The following is a 20291-nucleotide window of genomic DNA, read 5'->3' on the forward strand; positions in this document are numbered from 1 at the left end:
AGAAAGAACGGGGCGGCGGCGCGTAAGTCCGCACAGATAACCCTCTGAGGTCACTTTAAAATGTAGTGCGTGAGAACAGTATGAAGTGCATCCTGCTCCATGACAGTGGGTAGAGATCCTGTGCCCAATCTTCAGAAAAACAGACACCCGTTGATGGAATCCAGATGGCTATAGCAGTTGAATCTGTTGTTACTGAGCTGTCAGTGTAAATGTTACGGCGTTGTTTGTAAAAAAATCAAAGCCTCTTTCTTAAAGAAAGATGGTTGAGCGCGAAGCTTTCCCCCAATGCAACCTGAATCAAAGTCCAAAGCCACGCAACGAGCCCAAGAAATGCTGAGCGACCCCATGATATGCATATATGATTTGATTGCTCGTTTAGGATTGTACTTTTTTAACGTTGAAGTATAAGGAAGACACATTTCGTTATGTTGCATAGCGTTTATATTAAATGATGTAGCTGTTGATTACACGCACACACTCACACTTTCACAGATCGCTACACTTGCACAGTATTGCCTTGTGATCGCGGTCAGATGTGTGAAGCGCGTAATGCAATGCAGATATATACAGTTGGTCTGGGTCGCGTGGCATTCAACCATCTTTCTTTAAGAAAGGGGCTTTAATTTTTTTCCTCAGATCCTACGACGAGCCCGCGTTCACGCGCACTTGTTATCTCCGATAAGCAGGGAAGCTCAGTAAATCGCGACATGGGTGGTGTCATGCCTAGCAGACGCAACTTGCGCTTCCAGTGAACTTCATGCGCATGCGCTACTCTTGCTGAGCTCGTCGCTTCGAGCCGTTATCAGGCACTGACCGGCCGGCCAGTCGACGCTGGCGCGGTACTGCGAATGTAAACTGTAGTGTTCTACGCAGATCTGTAAGTTGGCTTTCCTGCAGTGCGTTTTCGGCACCTCACGGACGAATCAGTCAGACATTTCGCTTTAAGAAGTCTGGTATGTGTGGTAGCGTTAAATATTTTAATGGTCGCACGGGGTTTATGGTTTCGCTTTTCATGCCTGGCACGGTCCTAGCGGCAAAAGGGGCGAACTAGACCAAGCGTGCTGGAGCACGGCGAGCTGTGCAGGTCTGGAGCCCAGTAAGTCGTGGTTCAAACAGCGTTACCTATGGTGATATTATGTAACTGCTGGTGAGCGTGGGCCGTCTCTTTTCTTTATATTCTTTGCGTGTTGATTTTTCGCTGTTAGCACGTTCGGTTACCTCCCACGTGAAATTACGGATGGTTCTCCGTATTTCAAAAACAGAGCTTACGTACGGTTTCTTTTTTTACGTAGTATGCCACCGTTTTTCATGAAACAGAACAGTCTACATAATTTTCGCGGCAGGTTTGGCCGTAAAATTAGGAAATTTTTTTATAGTGTGAGTGTGATAGGCCAAGCAGAGAACTTCCAAGGTAGAAGTAAAGGTGCAGAACAGCTCTGGTAGTGAGAAGTTCAGTTACTTCAGAAAGATATGTGCCATCAAAATGACGTCCGGGAACCCTGGAAACGTATCACACGTGCGCGATTTAACTCCTTCATTTGCAGAATTGGTAGCGAGAGGCGCCTGCTTTCTGTTAGCACGCCCATTGTTGGCGCCTTCTTCGGAAGGCCAAGACGTATCTTTAATAGACAGTTTGAGAATAGTGCTAGTCGCCTTACGTACGTTAAACGTAATTAGCACCTTTGCAGGACGTTACGGTGCGCGTCCTTTCAAGTATTTTAGTTTACCGTATGGAAACGCAAACGTACACAGGACGTTATAAAACAAGGCGCTGTCTGGTGCCTCGCGCCAAATGTATCCAAGCCAAGACGATCCATTAGCAACCTTCCTGCTTTTGATATGTGGGCGCGTCTCGCTAGGTCTACGGGCGTCAGAATCGCCGAACGATCTCAGCAAATGGACGCGCCATGCGCTCATAACTAATCTTTCAGGTGAGTTTAGAGAAAGCGAAAGCTCATTACAGTAGTTACTGGTGGTAAACGCGAGTGAGAGCGTAGCCATCACGAGAATTCACGCTGAAGCGGGAGCCATGTGTGCCGCCATGTTCGAAAACGTTATTTCTTAACGTCCGTAAAGATTACGAACGTGAAACTCGCAAAATAACTTACGTTATCATAGCGCACTTGAACCGCAGAAACCCAATAACGTTAGGACGACGCTATTTCTTTACGTACGTAATGCGTTTCCGTTTGGTTGCAAAGGTTATTCTAAAACTGTCTAATGTTCTCGTTTGCGTTCCTTCCAAGATCTTCAAGTTTGTTTAGGAGAAGCCGTGCAGGGTCGAAAGGCTATATCGAAGGAGACGCTCGAAGAGTGCTCCATATAGTCGAAAGAGCGACTTGTTGCGTTTCGCCTGCGACACGTGGTTTTGCCGGCGCGACTGCGGCGGGGCGGCAGACATTTTGGCCCGATCGTCGTCGCCGCAACGCTCCCCGCCAGGTGTTTCCAGGCGCGACTGCGGCGATGCGACCGCAAAGGATCACCCTCTCCTTCCAGTCATTGTGCCTGAACCAGGCGATGCGACAGCAGGGGCACCCTCTCCTTCCAGTCATTGTGCCCGAACCAGGCGATGCGAAAGCAGGGATCACCCTCTCATTACAGTCATTGTGCCCGACCGGCAGCGCTACGACAGTGTGCGTCACCATTAGCCCATTGTACATTCACGTGCTCGTCTATTAAGGGGTTCCTTCTTGCCCTCAACTGCGAGAGTATAAAAACAGCTGCCCCCGGACGCCAAAAGGAGGGCTCCGATTTCTTCTGTTGAGTAAAGTGCTCTCCCGTCTCTCTACTTCGGTCAACCTGACCGCCAACTCTTTGCGATGTTAAAATAAACAAGTTGTTTTGTTGTTACCAGTCGACTCATGCTTTGCCGGGACCTTCGGATGCTTCCAGTTGTACCCCAGGCCGCCAGGCCAACGCTACCCTTGGGGCTTGCGACCCAGGTACAACCACGGGCGTCAGCGCCGAGTTCCCAACAAACCGATGCCATCGGTGGGATCCCAAACATCTGGTTGGCAGCGGTGAAATCGCCTCCGACTTCAAACAACTGTCTGCCAGCGGTGAGATCGCGACAACGGAGGCCAGCAGCGAAGAGATGCAGTTGACTGTATGCTGAGCAGCTCAACAACGATCCGGGAGCTGTGCAACGAGCCCTGTGTGATGACTGGTTGCCTGCAGCGGAACGACTGCGCGGAACTCTTGGCTGCGAGGTTTGGTGAGTGCGGGACTTTCTTCTTCTGAGCTTTGCCAGGCTTTTGTTAGTGTCAGAAACAGAGCTGGTAATTGTGGTTGTCGTTGCTACCGGGTTAGTTTGCGGCAAGACAATAGTAAGCAGTAGAGAAAGCAGCATTCAGAGCAGCCATGGATTTGAAGTCGTTGCGCAAACCAATATTGTTGGAGCTTGCAAGAGAGTTGGGTCTGGATGTCTCGGACAAACTCAGAAAACCAGAACTGATAAAGGCTATTCTTGAGTTAGAGGCTGAGGATGACGAGCTGTCGGAATGCCTTGAGACCATTGAAGAGAGGGAGACTGCAAAAAGACAGGAGCGCGAACTTAAAGAGCAAAAAGAAAAAGAAGAGCGCGAACTTAAAGAACAGAAAGAAAAAGAAGAGCGTGACCGTCAACACGCTTTGGAAATGAAGCGTCTTGAGGTAGAGATGGAACGCGCTCGTAATGGAAGTCAGGCACACGGTGCAGGAGAACGCGTATTGTTCAAAATGACTGACCTGATGCGGCCGTTTAAGCTTGGAGAGGACATTGGTTTGTTCCTGGTTAACTTTGAGCGAACGTGCGAGAAGCAGGGGTTCTCTCGGGAAACGTGGCCACAGCGCTTGCTCACTTTGTTACCCGGCGAGGCGGCCGACGTAGTCGCTCGCTTGGATAGAGAGGAGGCAGAGGATTTCGACACAGTGAAATCGAGTCTTCTAAAAAAGTACCGGCTGTCTGCGGAGGCGTTCCGTCGGAAGTTTCGGGAAAATGAGAAAGGCAAAAGTGAGTCATATACAGAGTTTGCGTATAGGCTTATGTCAAACACGCAGGAGTGGCTCAAAGAAGAGAGAGCGTTTGGTGACCACGATAAAGTTCTGCAGTGCTTCGGGCTAGAACAGTTTTATAGTCGGTTACCGGAGAACGTGCGATACTGGGTCTTGGATAGGCCAGACGTTTGTACGGTGGCTAAAGCCGCTGAGCTAGCCGAGGAGTTTGTGACGCGTCGGGCTCGCGGAGCTAAGGACGGTCAAAAGGGTGAATTTGGCTCGAAGTTTGAGAGGCCGAAGTTCACACCCATGAGATTAAAGGGGGACACGCGTAGTGAGGATGCGAGTGAAAGCAGTCCGACCAAACGTAAAGAGACGGCGGCAGCCAAACGCAGAAAGCGGTTCGAGATGAGGCGAGCGCGCTTGTGTTATACGTGCCAGAAGCCGGGTCACTTTTCGGCGCAGTGTCCGGAAACAACACCAAAAGTTGTGTTTTTTTCAATAGGCAGCACTGACGAGAACATGAAGCTTCTCGAGCCTTACATGCGAGACCTCCTCGTGAACGGGAAAGAGTGCCGAGTGCTTCGCGATTCCGCAGCTACGATGGATGTAGTTCACCCGTCTTACGTAGAACCCCATATGTTCACGGGCGAGTGCGCGTGGATCAAGCAAGCCGTGGAAGCTCATAGCGTGTGTCTGCCAGTAGCAAAGGTGCTTATTGAAGGACCTTTCGGAGCGCTTGAGACGGAGGCGGCAGTGTCATCTATGCTGCCACCCCAGTACCCGTACCTATTTTCAAACAGGTCCGATCACCTCCTGCGCGAGAAGGGGCTTTTGTTTGGTGAAGCTAGTGTTCAGGCCTTAACCAGATCGAAGGTTCGGGAGCTCGCTGCAAAGGCGGTAGTTGCGGGGCCGACGTTATCAAACAACGAAAAAGGGTCAGAGGCGCAGCAAGCTGATATTCAGAGCACGCCCGAACTGAATAAACTTGAGTCTGTAACGTTAAAGGCACCAGATACCGGAGAGGAAAATCCCGATGCGGGAAAGTTAGAAGAGCTATCTACTGATTTGCTCATCGCGCCTACGTCAGACGGACTTGATAGGTTGCTAAAAGTCAGCCGGTCGGCTTTGATAGCCGAGCAAAAAAAGGATGGCAGCCTGGAAAACGTGCGCTGCAATGTCAAAGAAGGTATCGCCAGGAAAACTGCGCGTTTTGTGGAAAGAGGTGGAGTCCTGTACCGGAAGTATCTAGACCGCAGAGGAGTGGAGTTCGATCAGCTGGTCGTGCCTCAATGCTATCGTCAGGATCTGTTGCGCTTGTCACACGGGGGTTCGTGGTCCGGACACCTAGGAGTTAAGAAAACTAAGGACCGTCTCTTGCAAGAGTACTATTGGCCAGGGTGTTTTCGGGACGCAGACCATTTCGTGAGGACATGTGACACTTGTCAGCGGGTGGGCAAACCAGGGGACAAATCAAGGGCGCCGTTGAAATTGGTACCTATCATAACGGAGCCTTTTAGACGGCTCGTTATTGATACAGTGGGACCTCTGCCGGTAACAGCCACGGGGTACAGACACATTTTGACTGTGATCTGCCCAGCGACAAAGTTCCCTGAAGCAGTGCCGCTTAAAGAACTCAGCTCAGTTGAGATAGTCAATGCACTACTGTCCATATTTGCGCGAGTTGGTTTTCCTGCGGAAATCCAATCAGATCAGGGCACAGTGTTTACTAGCGCTTTGACGACAACTTTTCTCGAAAGGTGTGGGGTAAAGCTGCTACACAGCTCAGTGTACCACCCACAGTCGAATTCCGTTGAGAAGCTCCACTCCGTCATGAAGCGCGTGTTGAGAGCGTTGTGTTTTGAACATCGAACTGACTGGGAGCTGTGTCTGCCTGGGGTGATATTTGCTTTAAGGACCGCGCCGCATGCGGCTACGGGGTTTTCGCCAGCTGAACTGGTGTACGGTCGCTCGCTTCGATCTCCGCTTCGCATGCTTCGAGAATCATGGGAAGGTAGGGGCGACGACCCAGTCGTGGTGGAGTACGTACTTAAGCTCCTCGAACGCTTAAGAAGGGCACAGGAGTTGTCAGGTGAAGCAATGACAAAGGCCCAGCAGAGGGCCAAGGTTTATTATGATCGGACAGCCAGGGCCCGTCGTTTTGAGGTGGGCGATGAGGTCATGATATTGCGCACATCGCTAAACAACAAACTAGACGTGCAGTGGGAGGGCCCAGCACGAATTGTTCAGAAACTGTCGGACGTTAACTACGTGGTAAGTCTGCCAGGAAAGCGGAAAGCACAGCAAGTTTACCACTGTAATCTGCTCAAACCTTATAGACAAAGGGAAGCAGTGGTGTGCATGATGGTAAACGTTCCTGAAGAGCTTCCGGTCGAGCTTCCGGGACTAGGCTCAGTGACGAACAGGGAAGACACCGGTCAAGTCATTCGTGACCTTATCAGTAAAGCACCGCTGTCGCCCGAGCAGAAAACCGAACTACACCAGCTATTACAAGAGTTTCAAGGTCTGTTCTCTGAGAGGCCTGGTAGGACTTCTGTACTTACTCATGATATAGAACTTACCTCCCCAGAGCCCGTACGATCCAAGGCGTATCGGGTGTCACCCCGCCAGAGCGATATTATGGAGGCTGAGGTAAAGAAAATGCTACAGCTCGGTGTTATTGAGGCAGGTGAGAGTGATTATACCTCCCCTTTGATTTTAGTTGAGGTACCGGGCAAGGAACCTCGTCCTTGCGTCGACTACCGCAGGCTTAATTCCATCACTAAGGATCAAATTTATCCGATCCCTAACATCGAGGAGCGCCTTGAGAAAGTTAGTAGCGCTCAGTTTATTTCCACCCTAGATCTTGTCAGGGGTTATTGGCAGGTTCCACTTACAGAAGAGGCTAGTAGGTATGCGGCGTTCATTTCACCAATGGGAACATTCCGTCCTAAAGTGTTGAGTTTTGGTTTGAAGAACGCGCCATACTGTTTTTCAAGCCTCATGGATAAAGTGTTGCGGGGACAGCAAGAATTCGCTTTACCGTATCTAGACGACGTAGCGATATTCTCCGCATCCTGGTCTGAGCATATGGCACACTTGCGGGCAGTGCTAACCCGCCTGCGCGAAGCGGGCTTGACAGTAAAGGCTCCTAAGTGCCAGTTAGCACAGGCCGAGGTTGTCTACCTCGGTCACGTGATTGGTCAGGGTCGTCGCCGCCCCTCTGAAATAAAAGTAGCCGCTGTGCGAGACTTTCCGCAACCGCGCACAAAGACCGATATTCGGTCGTTCTTAGGTGTCGCCGGCTACTATCAGAGGTACATCCCTAGGTACTCTGATATCGCGGCTCCCCTGACGGATGCTCTAAGAAAGACAGAGCCTCAAACAGTCGTCTGGGACGAGACAAAGGAAAGAGCTTTTAGCGCCCTAAAGAGTGCCCTAACAAACCAGCCTGTGCTACGATCGCCAGACTATACAAAAGGGTTCATTGTTCAGTGCGATGCTAGTGAGCGAGGCATGGGCGTTGTACTGTGCCAACGGGAAAAGGGAGAAGTAGAACACCCCGTCCTGTATGCTAGTCGTAAGCTGACCAGTCGTGAGCAGGCGTATAGCGCCACCGAGAAAGAGTGTGCATGTCTCGTGTGGGCCGTTCAGAAATTGTCATGCTATCTAGCCGGCTCGAGGTTTATCATTGAGACGGATCACTGCCCTCTCCAATGGCTGCAGACCATCTCTCCCAAAAATGGCCGCCTCCTGCGCTGGAGCCTGGCTTTGCAACAATATTCCTTTGAGGTGCGTTACAAAAAGGGGAGTCTCAACGGTAACGCCGATGGCTTAAGTCGAAGCCCCTAACGTAGGAATCAGCCTCAAAATTGTTTGTTACTGATGTTTTTCTTCCTGAGGCAGGATTTTTTTTAACATATTGCTTTTGTTTAGTGTTTCAAAGTGATGATATGCTTTCTAGTGCAATTTTTCAATTTGTGGACGCGTTCTGAGTGATGCTAGACTACTGTAAGGAACGAGGCAGTGGTATAAAAAGGGGAAAGAGCCTGGCAGGGCTTAGTGAGGGTTGTGCCGTGCTTGCTGACTGAGCGGTTGAGTTTCAGCGTAGTTCTAACGCTTGCCGGGAACGAGAACAAAAATGTGAACTCTCCCGAAGTCACTTTGCAGTGTCCCGTGCGAACCTGAACGAGAGAACGAGGCCTTCTCTGTGCGCTGCGCTCAAGAAACGTCGAGGGACGCCCGACTTCGGTTATGAGCATCATCGAGCGACATCCCTCCGGACAGCGGATGCAGTCCCCTGTCCATCGGGATCTCCTTTCCCCGGCGGGGCGGTCTGTTGCGTTTCGCCTGCGACACGTGGTTTTGCCGGCGCGACTGCGGCGGGGCGGCAGACATTTTGGCCCGATCGTCGTCGCCGCAACGCTCCCCGCCAGGTGTTTCCAGGCGCGACTGCGGCGATGCGACCGCAAAGGATCACCCTCTCCTTCCAGTCATTGTGCCTGAACCAGGCGATGCGACAGCAGGGGCACCCTCTCCTTCCAGTCATTGTGCCCGAACCAGGCGATGCGAAAGCAGGGATCACCCTCTCATTACAGTCATTGTGCCCGACCGGCAGCGCTACGACAGTGTGCGTCACCATTAGCCCATTGTACATTCACGTGCTCGTCTATTAAGGGGTTCCTTCTTGCCCTCAACTGCGAGAGTATAAAAACAGCTGCCCCCGGACGCCAAAAGGAGGGCTCCGATTTCTTCTGTTGAGTAAAGTGCTCTCCCGTCTCTCTACTTCGGTCAACCTGACCGCCAACTCTTTGCGATGTTAAAATAAACAAGTTGTTTTGTTGTTACCAGTCGACTCATGCTTTGCCGGGACCTTCGGATGCTTCCAGTTGTACCCCAGGCCGCCAGGCCAACGCTACCCTTGGGGCTTGCGACCCAGGTACAACCACGGGCGTCAGCGCCGAGTTCCCAACAAACCGATGCCATCGGTGGGATCCCAAACAGACTCAAGAAAGCACCCGCCAGCATTTCTGGAAAGCATGCCGAAGATGTGAGTGAAAGAGGCAAGCTTCCTTTTTAAATGTCGTATATATGGCGACCATGACAGCTCTCTAACAAAAGCCGCGCCCAGGAATTTGTGCCTGCCACCACAGTCTAGCTGAGTGCCTTCAATTTTCAGGTCATAATGCTGGATGTCTGTTTTCCTGAACGTTATTGTAGCACAGTTTTCTGGTGACATTTTATTCCCGCAACTACGCTGGAAATTTTCGATGCAGGTGATGGCTTTCTGGAGCGTTGCACTACGAACACACATATTGCGGCCTGTACTCCATATGCAGATGACGCCTGCATAAAAATTAACCTGTACGGGGCGCGGTGTTCATTTCTCCAACCCAATAAGACAGATGTTCAACAGCATCGGGCCTGATCGAAACTTCGCTATGTGGTAGTCCACGCGTGACACTTTGCGTAATGTATGGTCGCAATCTTTGATTTACATGTAAAGTTCTGTCAGTTAGGTAGTCATAAATGCAGGCTAACATGCGACCCCGAACGCCGGCGTACGTCAATGCCATCTGCATTGTTGCACGAGCAACATTATCGTAAACTCCTTTGACGTCCAGGAATGCGGCTATTGTAACACACGGCGTGCAGCTCTGTTGTGCTTGACGCAAACATCAAGGGCCGCAACGTAGTCAGTGCTGCTGTGGGCTTTCTTAAACCCTTTCATCTGCTGAGGGTAAACCTCCATATTTGCCATATCGCAATCTAAGCGCAAGAGGGCAATCTTCTCCATAAGTTTAACATTAAAATCAGGAAGTGCTATATGTCGATATGAATTAAGATCTGCGGGACATTTGGCCTGTTTGAGAATTGTTGCCACACCAGCGCATTTCCAGACGAGTTTAAGGCTACTGTCTTCCCAGGAATTGTTACAGAATTTTTGTCGAGGGGATGAGCCTTAGCTTTACTGCTGAGATGCAACAGCATGATGTATAGTCCACGCCATCGGGACCCGATAACGATAACTTGTTTACAGATGCCTGTGCCTCCGACACCTCGCCACGGTGATTGGTCATCGAAGAAAGATGCTGCTGCGCGAAGCTTGTTGGCTGTGAGCAGGCATTAACGCTATAGCAGTTGTCACGGCCGTAATTTGCGCATTTTTGAGCACAGCACGGGATTTTGACCGAGATCTCTCCGCTACATCCAGCGTGAAAGGACAACAGTAACTCATGTGTGCTGCCGCGCATCCGCGCAGCAGCACAGCTGAGTTAGTGGTGTCCTTGGGCTGCGCGCAATGCATCAAATTCTTGCGAATGGTTTTTCTGGGCGGAGCTTTGAGCAAAAAGATATCCACTCCATTCTGGATGGCTTGTATAAATCGCGCTGGACGTGCCATCTGCAGAAAGTGTCCGGCGCTCATGTTTCTTTCTTTCTTTCTTTCTTTCTTTCTTTCTTTCTTTCTTTCTTTCTTTCTTTCTTTCTTTCTTTCTTTCTTTCTTTCTTCATTACACACACATTTCATTGTGCAAGATACGCACAATCTGTATGGTCCCGCAGCAAATGGCTAGGACGGGGCCCATTTAGATATATACATATGAGAAACTGTTACGCAGGGTGTCCCAGAAGTCTTTCCCCGATTACAGACATGCGGAAGGCCTAAAATATGACTCATAGACACATATATTTTACCTTGAAGTGCAGGTAACATATTCAAGTTTTTGTGTACACACACAGGCAATTAATACATTTCGACGTGTGCTCCTTTCGTTGCCCGAAGGATATACAGGTGATATTCCATTTCCACCCATGTGTTGATCAACATTTCGTGAGGGATCTATGTTATGACGTCAGTAATTCTGTGCCATAATGCTGCGTAATACTGTGAGTTTGTGTGCGCACATAAAAACTTGCATATGTCGCATGCAATTCAAGATAAAAGATATGTGTCTTTGTGTCATATTTTCTGCCTTTTGCTTGTTTTTAATCAGGGAAAGACTTCTGGGACGCCCTCTACAACAATGCTAGTAATGAGGCTATTCAAATTGATTAACAAAGAATAAAAGCAAATACAACATTTCGCAATGAACACAAGAATAACTGAGTAATAGAAGTACACAGATTTACATATAAAAACTTATTGTATAGGTCTCTGTATTAGTCTCTTCGATACGTTAATACAGAGAACAGGAAGATTACAACAATTCGCAATAAACACAAGAAAAGCCAATGAATAACAGCTGTACATGGTTTAACAAAACTAGAACATAAACATCAATCAGTTCTAGAAGCAAATAGAATTACTTCGAAATAATACTTTTTCATTGCTGTCAGCAAGTTCCGCGTGTTCATTATATACAGGGTGTCCCAGTTAACTCTAGCCAGAGTTTAAATATAAGCGAATGCGACCTAGCTGGACAGAAGCAAGGTGTCGTTTGGAGATACCCAAATTATATTTTTTTCATACCGGCTAATTGGATAATTAGTCTTACTTAATTAATAAAACTTGTCAAATATTATACTTAGATAAAAAGTGTCAACGAGAAAACTGTAGAGTGACATGAAAAACTCCCGATAGAGCTTTCTGTTGCTCAATACGTGCTACATAGACGTGTTTTCCCGAGCATGAAAGAAGCCCGCAAATGGACGGAAAATGGCTGCGCGACCGGCCGTGCGAGACGCTGTAGAGCGCGAATCCCCCGCAATCAGCGTCGGCCACCCAGTATAACTCTGGCAGCTTTAGAACTTTCGTGCGACCCGCCGTGGTTGCTTAGTGGCTATGGCGTTGGGCTGCGAAGCACGAGGTCGCAGGATCGAATCCCGGCCACGGCGGCCCCATTTCGATGGGGACGAAATACGAAAACACCCGTGTACTTAGATTTTAGGCGCACGCGAAAGAAACCCAGGTGGTCCGAATTTGCGGAGTCCCCCACTGCTGCGTGCCTCATAATCAGATCGTGGTTTTGGCACGTGAAAAACCATATTTTAATTTTCTAACTTTCGCGCTGTTCTTTGTCGCATCAGTTATTGTGTTTATGAGATATTCGTAAGATTACTCAGGTCTGGCCGAAGTTCCAGCCAATGCGCTAAACGCTTCCTAGTCAGTGCAGCGAACTTCACTTCGTCGTCGTTCGCTAGCTAGGCCATCAAGCATACTATAGGTCAGTAAGATACGTCACTCTATGATGACGTATCATGCCGCCGCAGAAAGCTCGAAGAAATCGCTAGAAAAAGCTCTCTTGCAAAACGTTGACTGGCCATCCCTGAGTGGGAACAAGTCACTTTGCTGTACTTAATCGCACCGTTTTCACACGGCTCCGAGCTGGGCAGAGGGCATGAAAATCTTAATAATATTTGGGGTTTTACGTGCCAAAACCACTTTCTGATTATGAGGCACGCCGTAGTGGAGGACTCCGGAAATTTTGACCACCTGGGGTTCTTTAACGTGCACCTAAATCTAAGCACACGGGTGTTTTCGCATTTCGCCCCCATCGAAATGCGGCCGCCGTGGCCGGGATTCGATCCCGCGACCTCGTGCTCAGCAGTCCAACACCATAGCCACTGAGCAACCACGGCGGGTTGGCATGAAAATCTTCATTTAGGGCATGTGTTTTGCAGCTGTTCCACGAATGATATCTGTAGGCGACCCACGTCGCAGGTTACTCGAAGTGCTATATAGGCGGCGATCACAGTAAAGAACAAGTTTCAATTATTCGCTTGGACTCCGATGTATTGGACTGGAATAGCTCGACGGATAAAGGTGAGGACATTTCGAACTGCCAGTAGCGCTCCACTGGCAGTTCCGAGTTCATGGCCGCTTATTCCGAGAGGCGAAATCTGGGGCGCACCCGACACCCGCAAATTGCATTTGCTGGGCTGCGGTTTTTGCGTACAAAGTACCGGAAGTCTGAGATGTGACGTTGTCGACTGCACGCGTTTGATGGCAGTACATAGTGGCTATATCCCGTATCCCCTGCACGTTGAGAGGGGGATCACACAAGCGAGCGCTACCGCCATTGTGCGAGCATAAGCTAAAGTCAAGGAGAGTTAACACGGCCTTAGCCGTCGATGATCAAAAAGAAACGGGGAAGGCACGGGTAACTTCGACAAGGGAAGGGGGGAACGGAGCACATGTGGCCGGAATTTTTTAGGGCATCATTCTTTAATTCGATGGCTTCCAAGTCGATCGCCATAATGATGTCCCGAATTTCGAGAGTCAATTATCAGAAACAGGTGTCACAGGAAAGGCGCGAGCCTGTTAAAGTGGCTGATGAGACGGAAATTTCTGCATGTCATCTACTCAGGGAGACATCTGCACTATTTTGGTTGTGCTCTTCCTAGAATGCTTCCCTCTAACGGCTTGGTCATCCACTCTGACAGAGTTCTGCACTGTTTTGGCAGTTTTTATGACGTAGGAGTCCTCAAATCCTGCGATTTGCGTACAATATTACGACGTGGTAGGCGACGGAAACGTGACTGGCCGTGGGCGTAGGGAGACCAGGAGGCTGGGCTGGCAGGAACACAGACATAGCAAAAACTTAACGGTTAATTTGCATAATGAGAGACAGAACGAGAGAGAGAAGAGAGAGAGCGTTGAATAAAGCGGGGCCGCTTACTATATATCCTTCGAGGCCCCCAAAATAGGGGTCTTTTAGGGGCCTTTTGGGGATTTTGGGGGGCAAGTCTAGGGAACTATAGTTCCCTAGACTTGGAACTAACGCTGTCCTCGCTGGCGTAGTGGCCGGGTCCATTCTTTCCTTCGGTGACCGTGGGAGGTCATTAACTGCGGGATGATGGTGTTAGGTGCGATAATTCCCCGGTGGCGGCCGTAAGGGTCATTATCTCCCCAGAGCGGCCCGTAAGAATCCTTCCCTCGTCGGCGGCAGGAAATCCATTCTTCCTTGCGGCCGGAAGCAGTTAGAAGTCCTCACAAATATGCCGATCGTAGTATGCGTGCATCATCTCTCGACCAAAACACACAAGACATGTACCACGCACCACTAACTTAGTCGACGTGGGCGCGAGTTGTAACACAGTGCAGTTCTCATGCAGCTTTTCTGCCGTGGCGTCTTCACATATTTCTTGCGCGAGCTTGGTGCTGCTCACACAAAGCCAATTTCGCTGACATATAACCCGTGTTGTTCTCGTTTTCTGCATCTGTGAATGTCCGCATCTCTGCGGAGTATTGAGCATCGATGGAGCTTGGATTCGTGCTTCTTGGCGCAGGTTGGGCATCGAGGTATACCTCAGCTTCGCGTGCTGAACGCAAGACAAGCCAGTCGATGCCGGCTATGGGACCAAATTAACCGCTGAAATGAGGCGTAGCGTCGCGGAGATGCGGATGTAGTGAAAGACGTGGTAGTGCGTGTAGCCTATCATAGCATGCTCATGGGTAGTTTTCATAGTAGCACCCATACGAATGCTTTGGGACTCTCCCAAATGGCGTAAGGATTTAACGATTTCGGAGAGCAGTTAGTATCCTCCATGCGTTCGCTGGCTTCATTGTTTGTTGACTGCCATGTTGTTGCAACAAACACTCGAACCTTTCTGGTTCCCCTTGTAGCTCTCACTCAATGCATATACGGAGTGTGTACAATTGTTAGCCTCACTCAGTTTTCTTCTTTTTCTCGCTTGCTATACAGCCGCTGTCGGTTCCGACCAACGTAGCAACGACCATCAGCTCTTTGCCAGCACTTGCTAAGATATATCCGGTTTGGCGCTTGCTTTGAAACGACCTAGATGACGTGCACAATAAGGAAAGACCGCCCGCACATGGAAAATTTGTTGACATGTGCACGTTCTTCAAGCAGCTGGAGAACTTTCGCGTCCTTGGAAGCCGGAAGCTGCAGTTCCCGTACTTGCGCTCTGGCATTTTGCATTGCAGAAGTCGGGGGCGCACAGCTGTTCCATTCCCTCCAGCGCTGCGTGTCATGGAAAAGGCGTCTTTTTTTTTTTCAGGGCACGCTGTGTGCTCGTCGGGATATTTTCTCACTGACTTTCTTTCGACGATTTTGCAGCAACGCTCGAATTGACTCGGTGAGCCTTGAGCGCTGCTGTACACCATCGCGCTGATAGTAGGTAGTCAATAATTTTAGTCACCAGGACCACATCTCGTTGCCGAAGGTCGTTACGAGATTCGGAGCCCCTACAAGAAGCACGCGAAGCCACAGAAACAAAAGCGCAGGATTCGTCTTGAAATATTCGACGCAAAAAAGATAAAAAGAAAAGCATACACGTGAGACAAGATCAGCCTGTTTGTCTCGTCCCAAGCGTCTTTTCTTTTTTGCGCTCAGTACTCCAAAATAAACAAGGACCACCTTGTTCAACGAGAATTTATACGTAAGATTCGTCCCAGTCTTGCACTAATTCGTGCTTTCACACATTCGTTTCATTATCTTTCATACGGTTATGCAGATGTCCGATATGCCGCTTGTTTCTGTGGTGTTGTTAGGATTGTTAAAATATAAGAATGATAATTTTTTTGCTAAGTCAGGTTTGCACAGCAGCGGTGGAGCAATTTGAGCAATTTTTTACAAGTTAGCTTCTTAAGCAATGACTTCAAGGGGCAAGCTTTAATTGGCAAGATGAAGTCAGTCAACACTCGTATATAATAACCTTTCGCTAGAAGCTTTCTGAAAGGCGCCACTGTCGAGATGTACGGACTCCAATTATGCTGTGCTGCTGAAGTCAACAGTTTCCCACGCTGCATTTTTCAGCAGCGCCGACATATAATAACTCGAAATATTAGTTAAATATGTTAACTGATGTCTGCCACTGCTATGAGGCTTCCGTGGGAGATTCTCCTCGCCCGACCGGGGCTGGCTGCTCAAAGGGGCCTCTTAGACGAGGCGGAGCCCGGACCACTGGTGTCCTAAAGTAGGGACGCACCCGCTCTCTCCTTTCCTACTTCTTCCCTTATCCCCTTTCCCCCCTCCCTTGATTAATCAATATAGTTTCTCGTCCATCTATACAAGCTTGATCAGCAGAAATTATCATTCACGTAGTAGTTTTGTGGATATTATCATTCTATCTCGAATCTCCACTTGCGTGAACCTGAACGCGCACGGCCAACAAGTGACTCTGAAGGAAATTCCGCTCTAAGGAATTGTGCGTTTTAACGGAATCTTAGTGGCACAGTCGGTTTGGGGATCAGTCATGGACAAGTTTCGGGCTCGATAAGACATGAAGTGCCATCTGCCACCTGTGGCAGATAGCACGGTTGTAGTCATTGAGCTGGATTATTCAGAAAGGCGGAGATTATTTGCACGAGAAATCGAAATACAGCATCTGACTGATTAACAAATGTTCATGAGTTATGTTTTTACCTAATTATGCCGTACAGCCCATACTGCAATTTACCAATTGTAGCAGGTGAGTTCACGCGTATCCAGTTCGAGCAAATTCTGTGAATGACACCAGTTTGGAGATATTCATTGTCAAAGTGTGCGCCGAAATTCATTGGCGTTTCAGTTGCTTTTGTGCTTCGACGCAAAAGCAGCGTTATACTAAATAGATAAGTGGAACAATAGTACATTGCTGCCGCAAGTTTCACGGCCCATACCTCGAAGCCAGTGCCAACCTCAGAACTCCTTCCGACTTTTATTTCACCGGCTTCACCCGCCGTGGTTGCTCAGGGGCTATGGTGTTAGGCTGCTGAGCACGAGGTCGCGGGATCGAATCCCGGCTACGGCGGCCGCATTTCGATGGGGGCGAAAACACCCGTGTACTTAGATTTAGGTGCACGTTAAAGAACCCCAGGTGGTCGGAATTTCCGGAGTCGTCCAATACGGCCTGCCTCATAATCAGAAAGTGGTTTTGGCACGTAAAACCCCATAATTTTAATTTCACCGGCTTCAATTCGAAAATTGTATGCAGATCGAATGTTGAAGGCTGCGTAATTTTATGCAAGAATGGCCAAGGAATTTGAGGCGTCGGAGGTGGAGCAATGTGTCAATATTATGTATCTGGGCCACCGAATGTCCTCGCCGATAGAGATATGTATTACACGAGCATCCCACATGACTTTCATTTGATGTAGATGTAACGGGGCTTTACATGGCGTGATTGGTTGACAGCGGTGCTTCTGCACGTGTACATTTTGGCGGTTTCATTGCATGAACATTCATGCGTGAGTGTTGTTTCTGCGAATAAAATTATTTCGAAGTCAGTGCTGTTCGTGTTGTTTCTTCGTTCGTGCCTCGGTCCATGTTTACCCTTGAGCTGTAAAGAATATATTCAGCCAAGAAAGATTGGCCAGGAGTACTAAAGTTACTTGCAAGCTTGCTGGTCGTATTACCGAGCAGTGGATAAAAAATAGAGCGTCAACGTACTTTTTTGCCTGTCATATGCCTTTTGCTGATAAACTTGGAACTTCAGTATGCTATGCGTAAACGAAAGAAGACGCCCAATAAATCAGTTTTGCCCATCCTCCAATATTCATCGTGGTATTATGGAATGTGTGCTCAAGCGACTAAATGGTTGCCTGAACTGAAAAGTGCAGAAAAAGATAGTATAAGCGTTGGGAAACAAAGTCTCTCTCAGCGATTGGATATCTTACGAGTTTGATATAGATAAATGCAATGGTTCTTTAGAAGTTAAGTGTTTTCAAGACAATGTATTAGCAACTGTTGAAAGCCAACGCAATGCGGAAGGTGAAGCAAAAGTGGTGAGCTTTAGCGACTGTAGAGATGCATTCAGAAATAGTGCCAAATGGTGGGCTTTTCGGCATTGCCAATGAACAGGGGCTGCGCTCGGGAAGCCTTTGTTAGTAAGCATCGTTACCTTGTGGTTGGTGGACAGTTTATCTATTATCAATATATTTATTAGAGGTTGCCGGCACCCGCTGTGAAGAAATATCTTGCTTATGAACGGTCCCTTAAAACGGGTGTCGGCCAACTGCGATAGCGAACTAGATGATACTTCAGGCACTGGCATGACAAACCAGTGCTTGCAAGCAAACAGCTTTGTGCATCTGGTACCGGATAAAAGTGAAGACGTCGTCGAGAAACCTGTGCGTCCTGGTGAGCGTTAAGCAGTCTGTTTTCAGTGAGGCTTGACTTGTTTTCAGTGAGGCTTGACTTCAAGCCTAAAATTCTTGGCAAAGCTTTCAGGCACACACGCGTCCTTTTGATGACATGAGTTGTAACATGCCGTACAAAGCGCCACCGGTTTCTTCTACTAAGCGTTCAACGGCAGCTTGTGCCTTTGAAGCGTACCTAGTGCTACAACATTTTGCATGCGCAATATTTTCATCCACCTTGCGCATTATCACACAATGGATTTGTTGCGTGCTCGTTCAAGCGAAAACAAAAACTTAGTGGAACACCCCAAGTGTACGGAATTGTAGTCTCCGAACACCAAGCTGAAAATGACATTGAGCCTACGCCGCAGTGATGTGGCTTTCGTCTGCCACCTCTCTTTAGGGGGGACCTTTACGAAAGCCTACTCATTTCTCATTGAATGATGACATAGACACCCATGTGTGACATATCTCATCGACTTAAAAGCATTTCATTGCTACTATTAATGAAATCGACTGGCCTCAGTGACTGACTGTAGGCGTGATGAGCTACCCAATGTGTTCGCACAGCTAGTGCCTCCGTCCGTCACCTTCCTTTCTTTCTATCATTCCTTGACCACCTGCCTCTATGTAGGGTAGCAAATGGGACGCCGCACATCAGGTAGCATACCGTCATCACGTAGAGCTCTTGAACAGAGAAGTAAATTACCGATGCAGCGAAGAATTAGGCTGTTAAGGTGTTCCGACTCGGCAGCGCATCATGAACGCTAATGCTGTGGCGCCGTCTGCTTGGCGGAATTCGAAGGACTTTCCCGGGTCGGTGCCGTCTCTCTGAGCCTAGCAGAGCGAAACCAAACAGCTAATCTCAATAATAATGAGAAAACATGGCTAACAATTTATCCTCAGCGTGAGACGGGACTAAAGGATGACTTGATTTTACAATTCATTTGTTGCTGTCACGACGGACAGCCAGTATCAAGAGCGAATTCAGATCACTCGAAGTACGTGATCTGAGCTGGTATGGGCGCTGCCATGTTGTTACGCAATCACAGTAATCTGAGCGGTAGTCAGTGGTGCAAGGCGATCACGTGCAATGGACCTAAAGTATCGCCCATCGCGGAAACGTATCGCGCGTCATGCAAGGCTAGAACTTTCTATCATTTGTCTCACAAAAATAATACGTTTCGATAATACTTACGGCAAATACGTTCTTCCTTTTCATTATTCGTGTTTAGAACAACTGAATAGTGTTGGCGGGAGCTTACCTGAAGGCGTATTCCTTCATGTTTATGTCACTCAGGGGCCTGAGCAAGACGTCCGAATGTCTCGAGTCATAGATGATTTTTCCAATGACTGTCAAAGGCGCCATCAGAATTAATAGGGCCTGCATGCAGTCTGTCCACACGACGCCTCGAAGCCCGCCCTGCGGAAATAATTCACCGGGTCATTGCGGGTACTGGTCCATCGTTTTACGTGCTCATAGCTTTTGTGTAACGGTTTCCATGCACAAAGCATCAGGGCTCGCATTCACAAAATTTTTCGTCTGTAAGTGGTCTTTGTCATCTTCTGGTAGCCTTTACTAATGATATGTCCAGCTTCAGGATCGGCCGGAATTTTCTCTTTGAAAAAATTCTAACGCAAGAGATTTTTGTGATTATGGGGAGATACTTTTATATATCAATCTCCACCTCCTTATGTGCACGTAGAAGAAATAGGGTCCTTTAGGGATTCGAGAATGTTCTCTCCTTTTGACTCTTCATGCTTCAGTATGTCCATATGCCGGCCATGGTTATTCTCTTAAGCTAACTACGCCCTAGATATTCAGGTCCTGTGGCCGTTTCTTTTTGTCTTAAAAGAAATTAAACGAAGTTTTTGTTGCCTAACCCTCCGGTGTTTGGCGTGGCTGGTGCTGCCTCCACCCACCTTACTAAGCAGTGTCATCATATAGGAAGATAATTTCAAAACTCTTGGCATTACGTTCTCACGAATACTTTCTCAAGATGCCCACTTCAGACAAACTTGCCACACCCTTTCTCGTATTGTCGGTCTAATATGTGAAAATAGATTTATACTTCATGTCGAGACAAACATACGAAGAAAGCGGACAAAATGGTAGGCGACCCTAATCTTTGACTTAGGTGCCTCTTCGTGGCACTCGCGCCTCGGCGTTGGTTTTATATAGGTTAAGCGAGCGAACGTCTTTCCCATGGCACGACATGCGGGCGAGAAGGAAGCGCAGCTTGCGCCACCTGGTGGGCCGTAGCCCCTAGCGAGCTGCGCGCGAAGCGCACCT

At 48.6% G+C, this 20291-nt stretch overlaps 2 protein-coding genes across 3 annotated transcripts in view; one reads left to right on the top strand and one right to left on the bottom strand.

Annotated features, from left to right (window-relative positions):
* LOC142576427 (zinc finger CCHC domain-containing protein 24-like) overlaps positions 1–20291 on the top strand; it is a 239965-nt gene that overhangs the window by 117668 nt on the left and 102006 nt on the right. The window lies entirely within an intron of this gene.
* LOC142570818 (sodium-coupled monocarboxylate transporter 2-like) overlaps positions 1–20291 on the bottom strand; it is a 119489-nt gene that overhangs the window by 24821 nt on the left and 74377 nt on the right. The window contains exon 5 of the mRNA XM_075679137.1: positions 19264–19421. Within this exon, the coding sequence (XP_075535252.1) occupies positions 19264–19421 (158 nt within the window). The remainder of the gene's footprint in view (positions 1–19263; positions 19422–20291) is intronic.

This window comes from Dermacentor variabilis, chromosome 1 (assembly GCF_050947875.1).
Source record: "Dermacentor variabilis isolate Ectoservices chromosome 1, ASM5094787v1, whole genome shotgun sequence".
NCBI classification, from domain to species: domain Eukaryota; kingdom Metazoa; phylum Arthropoda; class Arachnida; order Ixodida; family Ixodidae; genus Dermacentor; species Dermacentor variabilis.